General features: G+C 40.5%; 1 protein-coding gene across 4 annotated transcripts in view; it reads right to left on the reverse strand.

Moving 5' to 3' along the window:
• CSMD1 (CUB and Sushi multiple domains 1) overlaps window positions 1-15,998 on the reverse strand; it is a 2,044,057-nt gene that overhangs the window by 1,652,679 nt on the left and 375,380 nt on the right. For all 4 annotated transcript variants that reach the window (XM_086703086.1, XM_086703088.1, XM_086703085.1 and 1 more), the window contains exon 2: window positions 14,151-14,367. In XM_086703086.1, coding sequence (XP_086559212.1) covers window positions 14,151-14,367 — 217 coding nt within the window. The remainder of the gene's footprint in view (window positions 1-14,150; window positions 14,368-15,998) is intronic.

Genomic DNA, 15,998 nt, shown 5'->3' on the forward strand with positions numbered 1-15,998 from the left:
AAACAACAAAACCCAAAACCCACGTTCACCAACAAGGGATAAACCTAATGTGGCATATCCATACAGTAGAATACTATTTGGCAATAAGAAGAATTCACTATTGTTACACAGGGAAAGATGGGTTTATCTTAAAAGTCACTATTTCAGAAAAAAAAAAAAAGGCAAAAAAGAATACATAGCATATAAATCAATTTATATGAAATTCTAAAAATTGCAAACGAACCCAAGTGTCACCATAGATTAGTGGTTGCCTGGAAACCAAGGGCAGAAAGCAGGATGGATCACAAAAGGGCACAAGGACACTTCCGTGGGTAACAAACACACGTTCCCTTGACTGTGATGACAGTTTATGGTGCTGGGTGAGAACTTGAGTTTTACATTTTCAGTACGTACAACTCGTCCTTTATCACACTTCAAAAGAAGCGTGAAATATTAAAGGCTCTGTTTGTCAATCTATAGTTTTCAAAATACCGTCCCCAGGTTCTACCAGAAGAGGTCTAGAACACATCCGACGTAACTTGGGCTAATTCAGGAAACCCAAATAGCAGGCTTGCAGCGAAACTTGGCAAGCCAACTACCTAATAATTACACGGACTTTCTTCATTCCAAGACATGGGCCACATAGAAATACACCAGTGACGAACCAAACCGTGATCATCGCAACATAAGGTACACATCACAGGAAAAGGCGAGCTCTGTCCTACCGGGCACCTCTGAGATTTTATCAAATCTTCCAGTTTTCAAACAGAAGTAACTGTACCCCAGCAAGTTGCAAGTTACTTTGGGGCCAGGTGTTTTGCTGACGCCTCCGCTCATCACTTTGGAATTACCGACATATGGAATTAACAAGGCTGCGATTGTTAATTAACTTTCTAGGGCAGAGGTCACAAACTGCCGCTGCCCAAATGCGTTTCCTTGGGCCCGCACCGCGTTGGGTTTTTCTTGTGTTCTTTTTTTTTTTTAAATCAGAAACTAATGTGCATCAGGCGAGCGGATGACCTGCGTGGGAGCCCACCCGGTACAGCCATTGCTGTCATGTTTCGTGACGTTCAAAACCCGTCCACAGCTCTCCTCCTTGTCCGTCATCCTCCAGACCTGAGTTCGCCTCTGTCCAAACACCACTCGCTGCTGGGGCCACGCCAACCATAGGCCACGCCATCCTCACCTGCACGGCCCCCCCAGTCCCCCAGGAGCTAAAAGACAGGGCACCCTGCCGTGCGGAGACTGGGGCACACCCAGATGTAGGACCACAGGGTGCTGGCGGGAGACCGGTCCACTGTACACAGGCCCACACACCAGCTTTCCCGACGCCTGTCCTCTATGACGGAGGCGACTGTCCCACACTAGACCTGCAGCTTTGCCACCGATGAAACGGCCTTCCCAGAACAACTTGGGGCTGTGGGAAAACCCGGCCCCTGCCTCTAGAAGCCAGGGGTATGAAGGGGTCCACGGAGTCCTCTTGGGCTCCCCGTCCTGGACACTGCTCTCCAGAAAGAACTGGACTTCACCAACTTAGTGCACTTCGTGCACTACGTGCAGAGAAAAAAACCCAAAACACAAAAAAACCGTGCATTCAAACACACACAAATACCGAACAAGCCCAGGCTTGCACCTGTATGTTGGGGCCGGCCACGGCTCCAGTGTCTGTAAAGTGTCTGGAAACTGTCCCAGGAGACCGTCACTGTTTCTAGAGCCTTCTGCTGTCGGGTAGCCTCAGTGCATCACACTCTCTTTAGACTCAGCCCAAGACCCCATTCTGCACGCGGGGAGCTTACCTCTTCACCCGGGCCCCGCCAGCAGGAGCATCTCCGCTGTTTGAGCGCCGAGGGGACATGCATGGACTGCGCCTTGGTGCCCGCTCCCCAGAAAGCAGACAGGGCCTGCAGGCGCCCGGGTGGCTCCTGCTGAGGGAGCGGGGAGAGGGCGGACTGGGTGTGCTAAAGCATCGGCACCTGCAAACCTGGTGCCTTGACCGCTCTTCCGGGGGAAGAGGAAGTGGCCTGGAGGGGTTCTTGGGAGTTCCACAGGGGGCCCGCACTGCACCTCACAGTGAGTGTCCGTAATGAGGCGTCAGCTGGAAACTGCTGGGGATCAGTTGGAAGCTCCGGCCACACTGGGTAAGGTCCACGACTCTGCTTGGCAACTGTGGGCTGAAGGCCAGCAGCAGGTGCTGCGTCTACCTGGACCTTGATTCTCCCATCCACACAGTCTCCTTCCGGATCCTCCTACACCGGCTCTGCCTCACTAATTACCAGCCTCCGTCCGGCTCCAGCAGCCACGTGACTTGGTAACGCGGGTCTAGGGAGGGTGTGGCAATCAAGCCTCCAGGTCAAAATGACGCCCGCCATACCCTGTGCCATGAGTGCCCTTCCACCAGGGGCACCCTTTTTAAAGTTGAAATGCCATCGTGGAAGACAATGGCAGTGGCTGTAAATTAACAACTCAGAATGAATGGGTTTATCCTCATCAGTCTTCATCCAAGTTGCTTGTTATTTACGCTACTGAGATCTTAAGAAAATGGGACCCGAGACAGGGCTTTTGGAAAGGGACGGTGTCTTAGAGGTGGGTGTAAGCGAGGCTGCCACAGGGGAGAAGACAGCTGTGATGCCAACACACCACGGAAAGTGAGAGAAAGGAATCAGTTGTGGAAGGAAATAAGGAGCCTTAGCAACAGCACATTCCACCGAAAATCCACCCCATCTGTGTCCTAACCACTGCCTTCCAGGCTCCTCCAAGGGTGTTAATCTTCCTCTACCGTAGCTGTTTCCTCAATGTCCCTCAACCTTCTCAACCACATCCTTCTCTGGTTGGCAATGAGCTGACAGCTTTTCGAAAAATACTGCACTTCTGGCTGTGTTTTTTTAATGAAAATGCACACAAATGCCTGTTATTTAGGACACGTGGACATGAAGGAGCCACTAACACGCAGCCTGGAGAGTAACTCAGCCGTTGATAGTCACCTCCTTCTAAAGATCCGCATTATCGTCTCCTAAACCATGAACACATTTGTGATACCGAATGGGAAAGTCTCACACAGGCGGTGTGGTTTCAATGCAAAGCTTAAATGATCCTTTCAAAGTCCCTATGTGAGCACCATACATTGTATTGGAAAGTAACTCTTCTTCAACGACGCCTGAGGTGTTACTGAGCACAAGTATGAGTGAGATTCGTCCTAGTAAATACTCTTAACTATGCCCCCGGTGTAAGGCTTGCTTTCTTTCCGCCTCCAGCGCCACTTTTCAAAGGTAGTATTTGCCTAACTCGACTAGATTTAAAAACAAACAAGCATTATATATACCAAGCATTTGCTTTTTTAGACATATCTAATCTCAAAAAATATTTTCTGATGCACGGGCACATAGAGTGTGAATACCCTTAAAACGTAAGCAAGAAAACACTTTGATTAATGTGTCTGAATCCTTTTCGGGACAAGCTCAGTGTATCTTAGATGCGATGATCATGGACCTGTAAGAATTGATACTGTGATCAAAGAAAATGCCATGCAGGGTCGGTGGATAGCCCGGGAGAAATTGAGAAGCTGTCTGATTAAGGAAGACAGTTTTTGAAACTTCCAGGACGGCAAGGTTTTATTTATTTCAGTTTGTCTCCTCAGGCTGAAAGGCTACAGGCTGTTTGAAGCATTCACATGTAGGTTCCCCTGCTCCTTCCAAACCTCCCTCTCAGAGTGAATATATACCCTGTTGACTGGGGACTGTTTCCGTGAGGCAGGGAGGCGGCCGTACGGATTGTGCTTTTATTTTAGTGGTTTCTAGAGGGAAACGGAAACAAATGTTGATCACAAAGTATATGGCAGGGGCGCCTGGGTGGCTCAGTCGGTTGGGCGTCCGACTTCAGCTCGGGTCATGATCTCGCAGTCCGTGAGTTCGAGCCCCACGTCAGGCTCTGTGCTGACAGCTCACAGCCTGGAGCCTGCTTCCGATTCTGTGTCTCCCTCTCTCTGACCCTCCCCTGTTCATGCTCTGTCTCTCCCTGTCTCAAAAATAAATAAAACATTAAGAAAAATTAAAAAAAAAAAAAGAAAGTGATAACTTTAAAAAAAAAAACAAAAAACAACTATATGGCAGCAAGCAGTAGTCACACAAGAGTGGTGACCGGGCAGCTTGTGTGAGGGTTTCATGTACGGTTCGGGGGCTTGGGAAACTGTGCTGAGAATAAGCTGCACAGAGAAAATTGTCTGATCTGAAAGTGGTGGTAAGACGGGCCAAGGACACCAGGGCTCAGGGCGAGAAGCCAAGGGAATCCAATTCGGGTAGGTGACCTCAGGGGTGTAGGGAGGAGGGCAAGGCTCCAGATCCTTCTGAAGAAGTTGGCACTGGGAAGTTTTACCCCCTATTCACATAAAGAGCCTCCCCGAGCCTGCCTCAGCTTCCAGGACCAGAACACCCCAGAGAAAAGACTGGAAGGCTTTATTCACTTATATGCACACACGTGGAAGCTGTGAGCAGTTTTCTGAATTCTGTTTCAGTTAATGCTCTGGGTTCTATGAGGTCAACAAGGGGAGATATAAGCCAGAAATAAAAATGAAGTTTAAGAAAGAGGACCCTATTTTCTGCTCCTGGAAGCCATATTTGAAAGAATCATGTAAATTTAAAGGTTTTGGGCTGTAAATACACTTAATTGTTTAAACAATGTTTTCTTTATCACACTGTTGGCTGCCTAAATGCAGAAATGTGTAAAAATGTCCGAATATCAAAATTCCTCCAGTTTTAACATTTCAAAGGTTTGAAACAAGGCTCCTTCGAAAATAAATATTTACCTTGTTGATTATTTTTAGTACGTCCAGATACAAAGGAATTCATACTTCTATGCAAAGGGAGAGTCATTGTGTTTATTATAGTAAAAGAAAGAATTGCTTCAGGTGCTAAGTAATTTCTTCTCCTTTTTTAAAAATGAATTTTGTGAATTCAAAGTGAATAACTAACACGTTTTTATATATAGTTTCCTCTCCTTTTTTAAAAATGAATTTTGTGAATTCAAAGTGAATAACTAACACGTTTTTATATATAGTTTCCTCTCCTTTTTTAAAAATGAATTTTGTGAATTCAAAGTACATAACTAACACATTTTTATATACAGCATTCATTCTTTTAAAAAATTATCCTCTAAACAACTAATACCTAATTTGAATTAAAGTGATTTTGTTTTGTCTGTTCGGTGGGGGGGGGGGGGGGGGTTAGCGGCTGTAGAGGATAGAATTATACATCAGTGCTGGCTCTGCTATCCAAATATTTAAAACAACCAGAGGGGAGAAAAAGGAAATCTTAAAAGGCATTCAACTACTAATCTGGCCATCCACATTAAGCTCATTGAAAATCTGGGAAATTTGGAGAAATCTGATTATTCAATGCTCCTCATTGCTCATCAGTATGGATAGCTTCCCAGTAAGGGATTTTACCAAACTATTTTTGTAGACTCACTACCATGAAGAAGAGGTAAAGTCACTATCTTACTGACTTTTTGACATTTTATATTCCTTTTCCAAGAAACAGGGGCTAAAAAAAATAATAATTTTATTTCCTTTTGAGAGGGAATGTAAAAATGATTCTTGGTGAAATCTGATTATGCGTAATACCGTAGAAATCCCATTTCCTCGCTGACACAATCCTGCAAGTGACACCATCATTTCCGTTCAATCTAATTAGACCATCTGCCTGCTCCCCGTGCACAGCAGACAGGAAGTGTCTCTTGGTTGGTGACTCCTATTGTATCTCTTACGGCTTGGGTCCTTGAGTAGCAAAACAATGTAGAGAGATATAGGTACACGCACAGATGTTGATGGTTATAGCTATAGATGGATTTTATAGACGGTGTCGTGCTCTACTCAAGAGTTTTTATCTGCGGCATTATTGACATTTGTTGACTAATAATTCTTTGTCCTGTGAGGCTGTATTGTGCACTGTACGATATTTATCAGCATCTTTGTATTACACCTGCTACATTCCAGTAGTGCCTCGACCCAATTACAAGGACCAAAACTGTCTCTAGACATCGCGAAATGTCTCCTGGGGCATAAAGTCACTCCTAGTTGAGAAACACTGACAAAAACATGGATGAGAGAGACAGCACACTCTAGTGAGCGACAGAGAGATGGAGATAGCTAGAGATAGAACGAAATAGAGTTAGGGACAGAGATAAACACTGAGATAGGTATAGACCCAGATGTGGATGTTTCTACCAGAATTCCAAAGACAAGGGGCACCTGGGTGGCTCAGTTGGTTAAGCAACGGACTCGATTGCTCAGGTCAGGATCCCGGGGTTGGTGAGTTCAAGCCCTGCAAGGGGCTCAGCACTGACAGCACAGAGCCTGTTTGGGATTCTCTCTCTCTCTCCCCCTCTCTCTCTCTGCCCTTTCCCTGCTCCCTTGCTTGCTCTCTCTCTCAAAATAAATAAATAAACAACGACAAAAAGAATTCCAAAGACAGAAAACAGATACTCATGGAACAAAACAAAACAAAATAAAACATTCCTCCACTGAGGCCTGCCAGGGACACTCAGTAGCCGCACTGTTTCAGGATTAAGGCAGCATTTTCTCTTGATTACAGTGACACTGGCTGGCAGAAAGCCCTCTGGGAGCCCTCGGGCTGAGTAGATGTCCTTGGTCTAGCTTCCCACAGCCCCTACTGAGATCACTACAATAGATTACACTTATATATCAGAAAGACATTTCCGAGATCCCACCATCATCCGGAATTCTGTTGATGGTATTTGATGATGAATTATTATACACCATCTATTATAAGAGAATAAGATGTTAAGAGATATTGGACGTTTGTGACTGTATTTATTTTTAAATATAAAATATAGGGGGGCGCCTGGGTGGCGCAGTCGGTTAAGCGTCCGACTTCAGCCAGGTCACGATCTCGCGGTCCGTGAGTTCGAGCCCCGCGTCGGGCTCTGGGCTGATGGCTCAGAGCCTGGAGCCTGTTTCCCATTCTGTGTCTCCCTCTCTCTCTGCCCCTCCCCCGTTCATGCTCTGTCTCTCTCTGTCCCAAAAATAAATAAATGTTAAAAAAAAAAAAAAAGTAAATATAAAATATAGGAATCTCTTCATATCAGCCTCTGAAGATCCCATGTATTAATTTTAATGGTATCTTATATTACATATATACTGTAATTTACTTAACCAGTCCCTGTGGAAAGATAGACAATCTTGATTTTTTTAGATATGATCAATATGCACTCATAAACTTTGCTTTCCATATATTTTGCCATATTTGGATGTACGTTTGTAGAATAAGTTCATAGCATAGTCTTGCTGAATGAATGTGTTTATAGTTTTTCAGTTTGTGAGAAATTTCAAAATTTATACCCAAAATAATTCCCCAAAACCCTGATTTATCAAAATGTGTAGTTTTGCCATTGAGAATGGTGAGACATTATTTCACATTATTGTTTTAATTGGCTTAGGTATACTAGTTGCCTTCATATTTTTACGTTTCAATTTTTTGGTCATATTTTTACCAGATGTTTAATTAAATGATTTTATTTCCTGATATTTCTGATAGTGTATCTTATCAATAAAGGAAATCGGCTCTTTGTCTTTCATAACTGTTGTGAATTCTTCTTCTCCATTTTTCATTGGGCTTTTGGATTTTAAATTTTAGGAAGTCAAATTCTCTAGTCATTTTCTTCACGGTTTCTAAATTACGTGTTCTGAAGAATTTCTTTTTAGTAGTTTTGTTATTCTGTATGAGCGTTTAAATCAATGAGCCACGTTCTTTCTTTTTGTTTTTTTTTGTTTTTTTTTTTTGTTTTTTTTTTTTATCAGGTAGTGAGGATAAGATTGTAGATTTTATAAAGCCATGTCTACTTTCAGGTTCCCATGACCAACACCACAAAACAGCTCTTCAGAAAATGAAGTCCTATTGCAAATTATTTATTGGCCTTCTTGTCCATCTGTTCTCTTTCGGAGACTCGCAATGCTATTCCTTATGTCTGCATGTGGATAAGGAAATGTCATAGGAGTTGGGGGCATTTTGCCACACACACATATATATTTTTCTGATGATCCAAAAGGCTTCTCTGGCCATATTACTGTGGTTTGCCACCTTCAAAATGGCCACGATATTGAAACGAAGCATCAATTTTTGCTACTGCAGAAAAAGATCACCAGAGCTTAAAGAAGTAGTGATTGGAACTGAAATCAAGTACCTGTTAAAACTTGCTTGTATTATTGCATTATTGCAAACATAACCCTGCCTATCTCCCTTAAGTGCTTTATTAGTTTACCTCTGGGATTTCTCCTTACTAGCAATTTCATCTTTGTTAATAAACACAGGTCTTATGAACATATATATATATATGTCATATATATATGTAAAACATAAAACATATACACACACTCTAGTTGGTCTCAACCAAAGCTACCTATTAAAATCAGCTGGGGGAATTATATATAGATATAGACATAGGGATATATAGATATACATCAGTGTTCAGACAATGTCACCCTTGAATCTCTGGTTTAATTGGCTTTCACTTTCATCTAGCCCATTGCAGACAACCAACTTAAAAAAAAAAAAAAGAAAATCAACTCATCCTTACCCAATAAGCACCGGCCTTGCCTATGAGTTGCTAATTTAAAGCATATGTTGAAAAAGGAAATCTGGAAGATGTATCCGAAACAGTTATCTTTTATTTCCTCACCTAAAATATGTATGTAGAGGAGTGAACATTGTTGACAAATTCACACAATTATGGGACTGTGATAGGTTTATATGAGAACAGCAAACGCCACCATTGTCCTGCTCAGCTCCTCTGTGGTGTCCTCGCGAAGGTATGAGAACCTGTTTAATCAGACACCAAAGCATTGGTTGGGCTTCTGGAGTTTGATGGCCTGAGACATCACTGCTGTGCACGGACTCTCCTACTGTGTTTTCATCTCAGCTACTAGGCCCTTCTCTTTGGAGCCCTCCCTCACCAGGTGCTGGTGTGGGCAGGCTGGCCATTCCTTCCAGTTCCTCCTGACCATGTGTCTGGCTGAATATGATAAGATGTCATGATACATGTCTGGTATTAATAGAAGACTCTAGTCTTCATCGAATATTCTATGCCCACTTTGCAGTACCTCTGTTGGAGTCTTAATTGGTGCATGAGTCACCACCCAAACTAAAAATAGAATGATGCTTTGATTTTTATCTATCGATCTGTGAATGGCTCCATAGGGACCTCATACCAGCAATGGGAGGCAGAAAGGCAGAATTTAGGCATTTCTAGATCTCTAGTCTAATATGATCTGAATATAAGTGGAACCCCTTCTTTGTGCTTAAAGTTCTCAAGTTCTAAAAACCACCAGATATAGTTAAGATTAGACAGGTTTATTAGCTAACTTTAATGCAGTCAGACACATTATGACAGAGTAGGAAAAAATTGGAGAAAACTGATCTTTTAGCAATACTTATTCATGATTTCCTGATTTTAATGGCCCTATCATATTAATTCCCAACTTCTTTATCATCAGTGCAGAAAATAAAGGATAATCTTGTATGTCACAGAAGGAGAGTCAAGATCACTGCCAAAGCTATTTTCTTGTATTCTACAATAATCCTGGAATAATATATTCTGATTTCCCACATATGCATGACACAGTTTCCCTCCATAGACTCACTTTTATTTATTTATTGAGGTTATAATGAGATTTCCATTCAAAGCTTGACATTATAATGTTATCACATTTGGAAATTGATGTCAACTTCGATTATTTTCTGATTTAGGGACAAATAAATGCTATGTCACCACTTCATATTTAGCGAGCACCCTCTCTCTTGGACAATTAACTCCAGCCCATCCAGAGGAGTTAGATAGAAGTCATGTGGGGTTACACGCACAGAGGACAGTGACGAGGGGCCCTGAATCAGGAGTATTTTTAATCAAAAGCACCCCATGAAGATTTGTTGACTATTTTCAAGGTAACATATCTATTATCATCAGAGAAGACACACTCACGACACATGTCTTGACCTCAGAGGACATATGTTCTGTTTGACACACCACAACAAAGAGATATGCATCCCCAACTAGAGGCAACTTCAGAGCTGGTATAATTTGAAAGGAGTATGTGCTTCAGGGTCTATGTCAGTGCCAAGTGCTAAAGGAGCTTAGAAAAAAAAAGTCTTTGGGAGGGTTCTTGTTTTTTTATTTTGGGAAGCACAGGGAAAATTTTCTGAAATAAGTATAATATTAAATGGGTTTTTGAATGTACGACATCCTTTAGGTGAATAGAGAGAAGGATGAGGAAATAGAATGATAAACATATTCTCTTATAAGGTCAGAGCAAGGAAAAACCTATTCAACTAAATAAAGTACTCCCATCGTGCTGCAGACTGAATGTTTGTGACCCCTCTCCCAAATTCGTATGTTGAAATCCTAGCTTCCAATTTAATGGTATTTGAAGGTAAGGCCTTTGGGAGGTGATTAGAACATGAGAGGAGGCCTCACGAATAAGATTAATGACCTTATAAAAGGGACCGTAAAGAGCTACCCTGTTCCTTCTGTCATGTGAGGACACAGGAGAAAACGACCATCTACGAGCCAAGAAAGCTGCCCTCATTAGGCATTAAATTTGCCAACAACTTGATCTCGGACTGTCAGCCTCCAGAAGTATGAGGAATACATTTCTATCGTATTTGCGGGTGAGGAGGCATGAGCCAAGGGAAGGAATGTCATTGTATTGGTGTACTGGTCAACCAAAATGTCTGGGTCAATCTACAATAGAACAAGTGCCTTTATTGGAACAGTTTCTTGAGGATCAGCACAGGTAGTAGCTAATGAAGAGATGTTGCCCAATAAAAACCAAAGACTTTATGACTACTTGGTTGGACCTCTGTAGGGCTTTGAGAAGCAAGAGAGTGGGCAGAGTCTATAAAGTCCAGAGATTTAAAAAAACAGCAAAAATGTGACAGGTCTGTGACAGGTCATAAAAATCAGTGGTTTTAATTCCAGGCAATTCAAAGAGAATATTTTTTTTTTTTTTAGTTTATTTATTTATTTAAGTAAAATCTACACTCAACATGTGGCTCGAACTCATGAGCTAGAGAACAAAGAGTCGCATGCTCTTCCAACAGAGCCAGCCAGGTTCTCCTCAAAGAGAAGATTTCTATTTCCAATTTTGAATCAAATCTTTTCTCTTGTGCTGAAGAGAAGCCTTAATTTACCTGTCAATATCTATATGTTAAAATTGAATTTATTGATGGAGGGGCATATTATATGTTTTTGAACTATATATAAACAATCCAAGATGGTAACATGAACTATATGTTTTTTGTTTTCAAGAATATTTTTCTTTACACAGGGTAAATAATTTGGTTAGTCTTCACTATAGGTCAAATTGCAACATAAATATCAACAATCCTAACCCCCAAATCCCAAATTCTGTCACTGGGGGATTAAATGTAAATAGTAGAGCATTTGGAAACATTTTCTTTACAGTGGTTAAACAAAAGAAATCTCTTTATAGAAATTCTCAAGCTCCTTAATAAAACAATTATTAACTTTTTTGTGGGCACACATGCTGAGCGAATGAAAACAGTTTCTATGCAGCCATGAAGTGACAAGTGAGAGCAGGACAGCTCTAAGTAACAATGTGACAACACAGTGGGCCAGAGAGGACATCAGTCCTGTCACAGGAGATCCTTAGAATTCCAGGGATGCTTACAGTGTTGATTGAAGTATGCCTGAGAAACAGACAACTGCTCCAAAACGTAATGGGAAACACGTAGCAACAAGGAGACTGGAGTCTCCCTCACCTCATTAATTAGAATTCGATGCTATTTAAAACTACTTTACCATCAACCGATGGTGAAATGTTGCAACCACCTCATGGGTTTGCCCTGACACTGTTCCTTTTCATAGTTCATGTCATTATTTATCCAAAATCTTTGATTTGAGTAAAGACAATTAGCAATTAGCAGTCGATGGAATTCTTTTTTGATATGTTTTGCTCATTTGTGTAATGATACCTAGAATGACCACTTCTGTCCCCCAAAGTGCTACCCTACCCCCATGGACTGTCCACACAAAGGCATTCTAAGTGTGAAGGTACAAGGAAGATTATACAATTTTATGGAGACATGAAACCATCTTCCACACCTTAAAGACCAGAAACAGGACATATTTTTTCTCTGTCTCAAACGAAAAATTGTAGGTAACTGAGAAATGTATAGGAACCCAAGGAGTTCTTTCTTATCAGCTTTCTTTGCTTTGCCTCCTCTAGTAAAAATACCCATGTGAGAAAAAAAAAATGAGGATGCCAATCATGTAACTCACCAATATTTATAAAGCTCTTTGAGGCACTGACACCAATTTATATACTATTCACTGGAACCTCGACATAAAGTACAATGAGTTTAGTTGCCCCATCCTTAATATTTCCACTGCTGATCATGTTATAATACTGAAGACGGTAGGAATGCTGTTTTCTAAACTTTGTAGTTAACATATAAAGTGATCATAATGTTACCATGAGGACATAAATTGTTTAGAGACAGTGACTCAAGTTAACATTCAGGCAGGTTTCCTTTAGAATAAGATAGAATTGTAGGAATTATAATAATGTTATAAATTAAAATAATTATAAAACACTATAAAATAAAAAAAATGATATAAATTAGAATAAATGACTTTTAAATTATAAATTAAAATAAAATGGGAAATATAAGTATTGACGAAGAAGTATTTTTTAAGGGGACATACTAAGAGTTTTTCTAATGGAATGAGAAAGAAATACTTTTAACAAAGTCATATGACTTCATGGTTTAATAAATTGGATTCTCTTTTGTTTTTTATAAGTCTTTGCAGTTTATAATTCTTTCTATTATTACAACATAACACTATTCTCTAGTATCATAATTTATTTGGAATAAAAACTAGTAAATAACTAATATTTAGAAGATCAGTAAGCGTGGAATCAATCTTGCATCAAACTACCAAGGATTAATACATAGATACTTTGCCAAACATCTAAAGCATAGGGCCATACATGTTAGGCGGGAGAAAGTTTACCTAATAATCCATAAAGAAGATAACTGTGTGCACAATATGACAAAAAGGATAAATGGAAAAGAGTTTCTAAAAATAGACAATGGATATTATAAATGACCCAGAAAAACCAAAAGATGTTTTATATCTGAAAATGCATAAAGAAAGTGCAAAGAAAATATATCATTGTATATTTAATATATCAATTACATATACTGTAATATATCAATATATTAACTAGATGTACAATTTTCTATAGGACTTTTCTCAATCTACAAAATAAAAAAAAAAATCAAATGTGACTTGTGTGTATTTCTGTTGACATTAGCGACAATACCATTTCATTTATCTAACCAATACAACCTCTTCTGCCCACTGTCAATTTTTTACCTAACTTTATATATGCAGCAAACAGTCCCTAGTTAGTATAGAATTTTAAAGCCGAGGGTAAAGACTTATTTGCCTTATTTAAGTATGTTCATCAGTTTACCTAAGAAATTCCACTTTCTTGAAGGGGATGTTCCTGTTTCCTTTGACAAATTAAAAAAAAAAATGCATAAACTTGTACAGGTACAATGCTTTCCTTGCTGATAAATTTTTAAAAAATGTAACTTAAAATCATTCCAGAAAATATTTTTTTCTTTCTTTATGGTAAAAATCATAGATCAGAATAGAAAACTAATGGAGAACAGAATGCATTATGATGGTGCAAACCAAAAATTCTCTCCAGAGTTCAACGTTCTTTCATGTTTTTACTCCGCCCACCTCCCAGACTTTTTAGTGAATGTATTCTCTGACAATATAAAAGTTCCTTTTGTTGTTCTCTGAGTTGTACTTATGCATTTCTCTTCGTGCATTTTCTCTCAAATCTACAGTTGCTTAAAAACAATGGCATATTGTCACTTTCCTTCAATTACCTTGACAGCATTGTTTTGCAGATCTTCAACAATTTGATGTCTATAAATGAAGTCAATGATTGCTTTTAATAACAAGTTTTTAAGTATTAAAGAGTGCACAAATCTGCAGTCTACTTTTTCTTTATTGTAACTAAAATTTTCCGGTAATTAAGTTCACATAATTAATTCCAATTAAATTTCAGACTCTAAGTCAAACAGTGCTACCTAAATCTATAATATAAAGAACCAATACTTTACCTCACTTTCAAATTCCCTTGTTGGAGCTGGCCGTCGTAAACTGATAAAATATCAAAATCTTCTTCAAGAGCAAAGGTATGAAATGACAATTGTATCCTATTACGTTCTCCTGTGATAATGATCCACGTGCAGTTAGCGTAGTTTGGATAACCGTGTGGAAACCCTGGGCTCTCGATGGTGCCATTGGGACCCTGGACTAAGCCTCCACAGTTCTGACCTGGAAAAGAAAACACAGACACACACACACACACAAAGAGCATATTAGTATATTACTGTGGCTTATCTTTCCTCTGGGATTTAAAAAAAAATTTCCAACCATTTTGACCAGTTTTTATAATGGCTTATTTTACGGCTTATTTCATGCACAACTATTGAATGATAAATTGTAGCAGTGTTGTCCAGTGTTAACAGTGGGCGGGGGTGGGGGGAAGGCAAAGAAGGAAAATATACAAATTTGGGAACTCATTAGAAATTTGGGGAAAAAATTTTCTCTGTAATTTTAAATACATCTTCATCGGTATCAACCTACCATATTTGTGAAACAAATTTGGTGCCGATTATCTGGGTAGTATTATGCTGAATGCTGAACACCCTGCCTATAAGTCCCTTGCTCAGAGAAACTAAATTGACAGGTCAAATAACCACTATAAAACTACACTCATCCACACATATTGGCATATTCCAATGACTGCAGTGTGAAGCAATATGAATAATTAGGGAAAACCACATTTAGTGTTCAAACTATTGGTTCTCACCTAATATGGCAAAGTCCCACAAAGTCAAAGAAAAACACAAAGCCACAGAAATCTTATCCAGTCCAAAATAAAAGGCGTACAACCAAAGAAATTAAGTTAGCAAAGATTAAGGAGCCACCCAAGGGAATCAGGGACCTCCCCTCCATCAAAGGTTTCCTATTCCCATGGCCAGGGATGGGTATTCAGCAGATGGGGGTAAGAGGACAAGTGCATCTTGCAGTGATGGATGCCATTGAAGAAAATGGCTTCCCTGGGCACATCTGCAGGATATCCCACACTTTATTCCCCTTTCTTATTCTAATTTCCCTTAGATAGGTTGAATTGAATTAGGATTGCTCTCAGTATTCAAGTTTGACATTTGTGATGTTGTGATTTATAATAAGACATAAAGTAAGAAATAAATATATAGTTGGTCTTAGTCCCTTTGGCACAGAGCTCCTACAAACCTTGGAATGTCCTATGGGATGAAAGAAAAAAATATATATATGCCTTGTGTCATGTTAATGAGAGGATTTTTGGAAAGGATTTGTGATCAGAAGGCCGGAACTTCCAGTCCCACGTCCACCCATGGCCTCCGGGAGGGAGACAGGGGCTGGAGGTTCAATCAATTGCCAAGGGCCAACGACACCTATTAATCAATCACACCTACATGATACAGTCTCCATAGAAACACAAAAAGAAGGAGTTCAGAGGCCTTCCAGGTTTGTGAGCATGTGGAGACCCTGGAAGATCCTGTGCTGTGCATCTCTGTATCTGGCTGTGGATTGGCATCGTCTAATTTCTTTGGCACTAAACCAGCAACCTAGTGAGTAAACGGGTTTGCTGAGTCTGCGAGCCCCGCTAGCAAATTAACAGAACCCAAGGGAGAGGTCGTGGGAACCTCTCATTTCCAACCGGAAAGTCAGAGATACAGATCACACCATGGACTTCCCGTGTGTGTCTGGAGCGGAAGGCGGTGCCGTGGAAACTTGCCCTGCGAAATGTGATGCTGTCTGCAGGTGAACGGCAGCAGGATGGAGGTGCCCTGCGCGACGCCCCAGCGCGGCCTGCTTGTTGCTGTGGGGGCACCCCCCTCCCCGACTACTGGTGGAAT

This window comes from Puma concolor, chromosome B1, assembly GCF_028749965.1.
Source record: "Puma concolor isolate L17-30 chromosome B1, mPumCon1.1.hap2, whole genome shotgun sequence".
Lineage (NCBI taxonomy): Eukaryota > Metazoa > Chordata > Mammalia > Carnivora > Felidae > Puma > Puma concolor.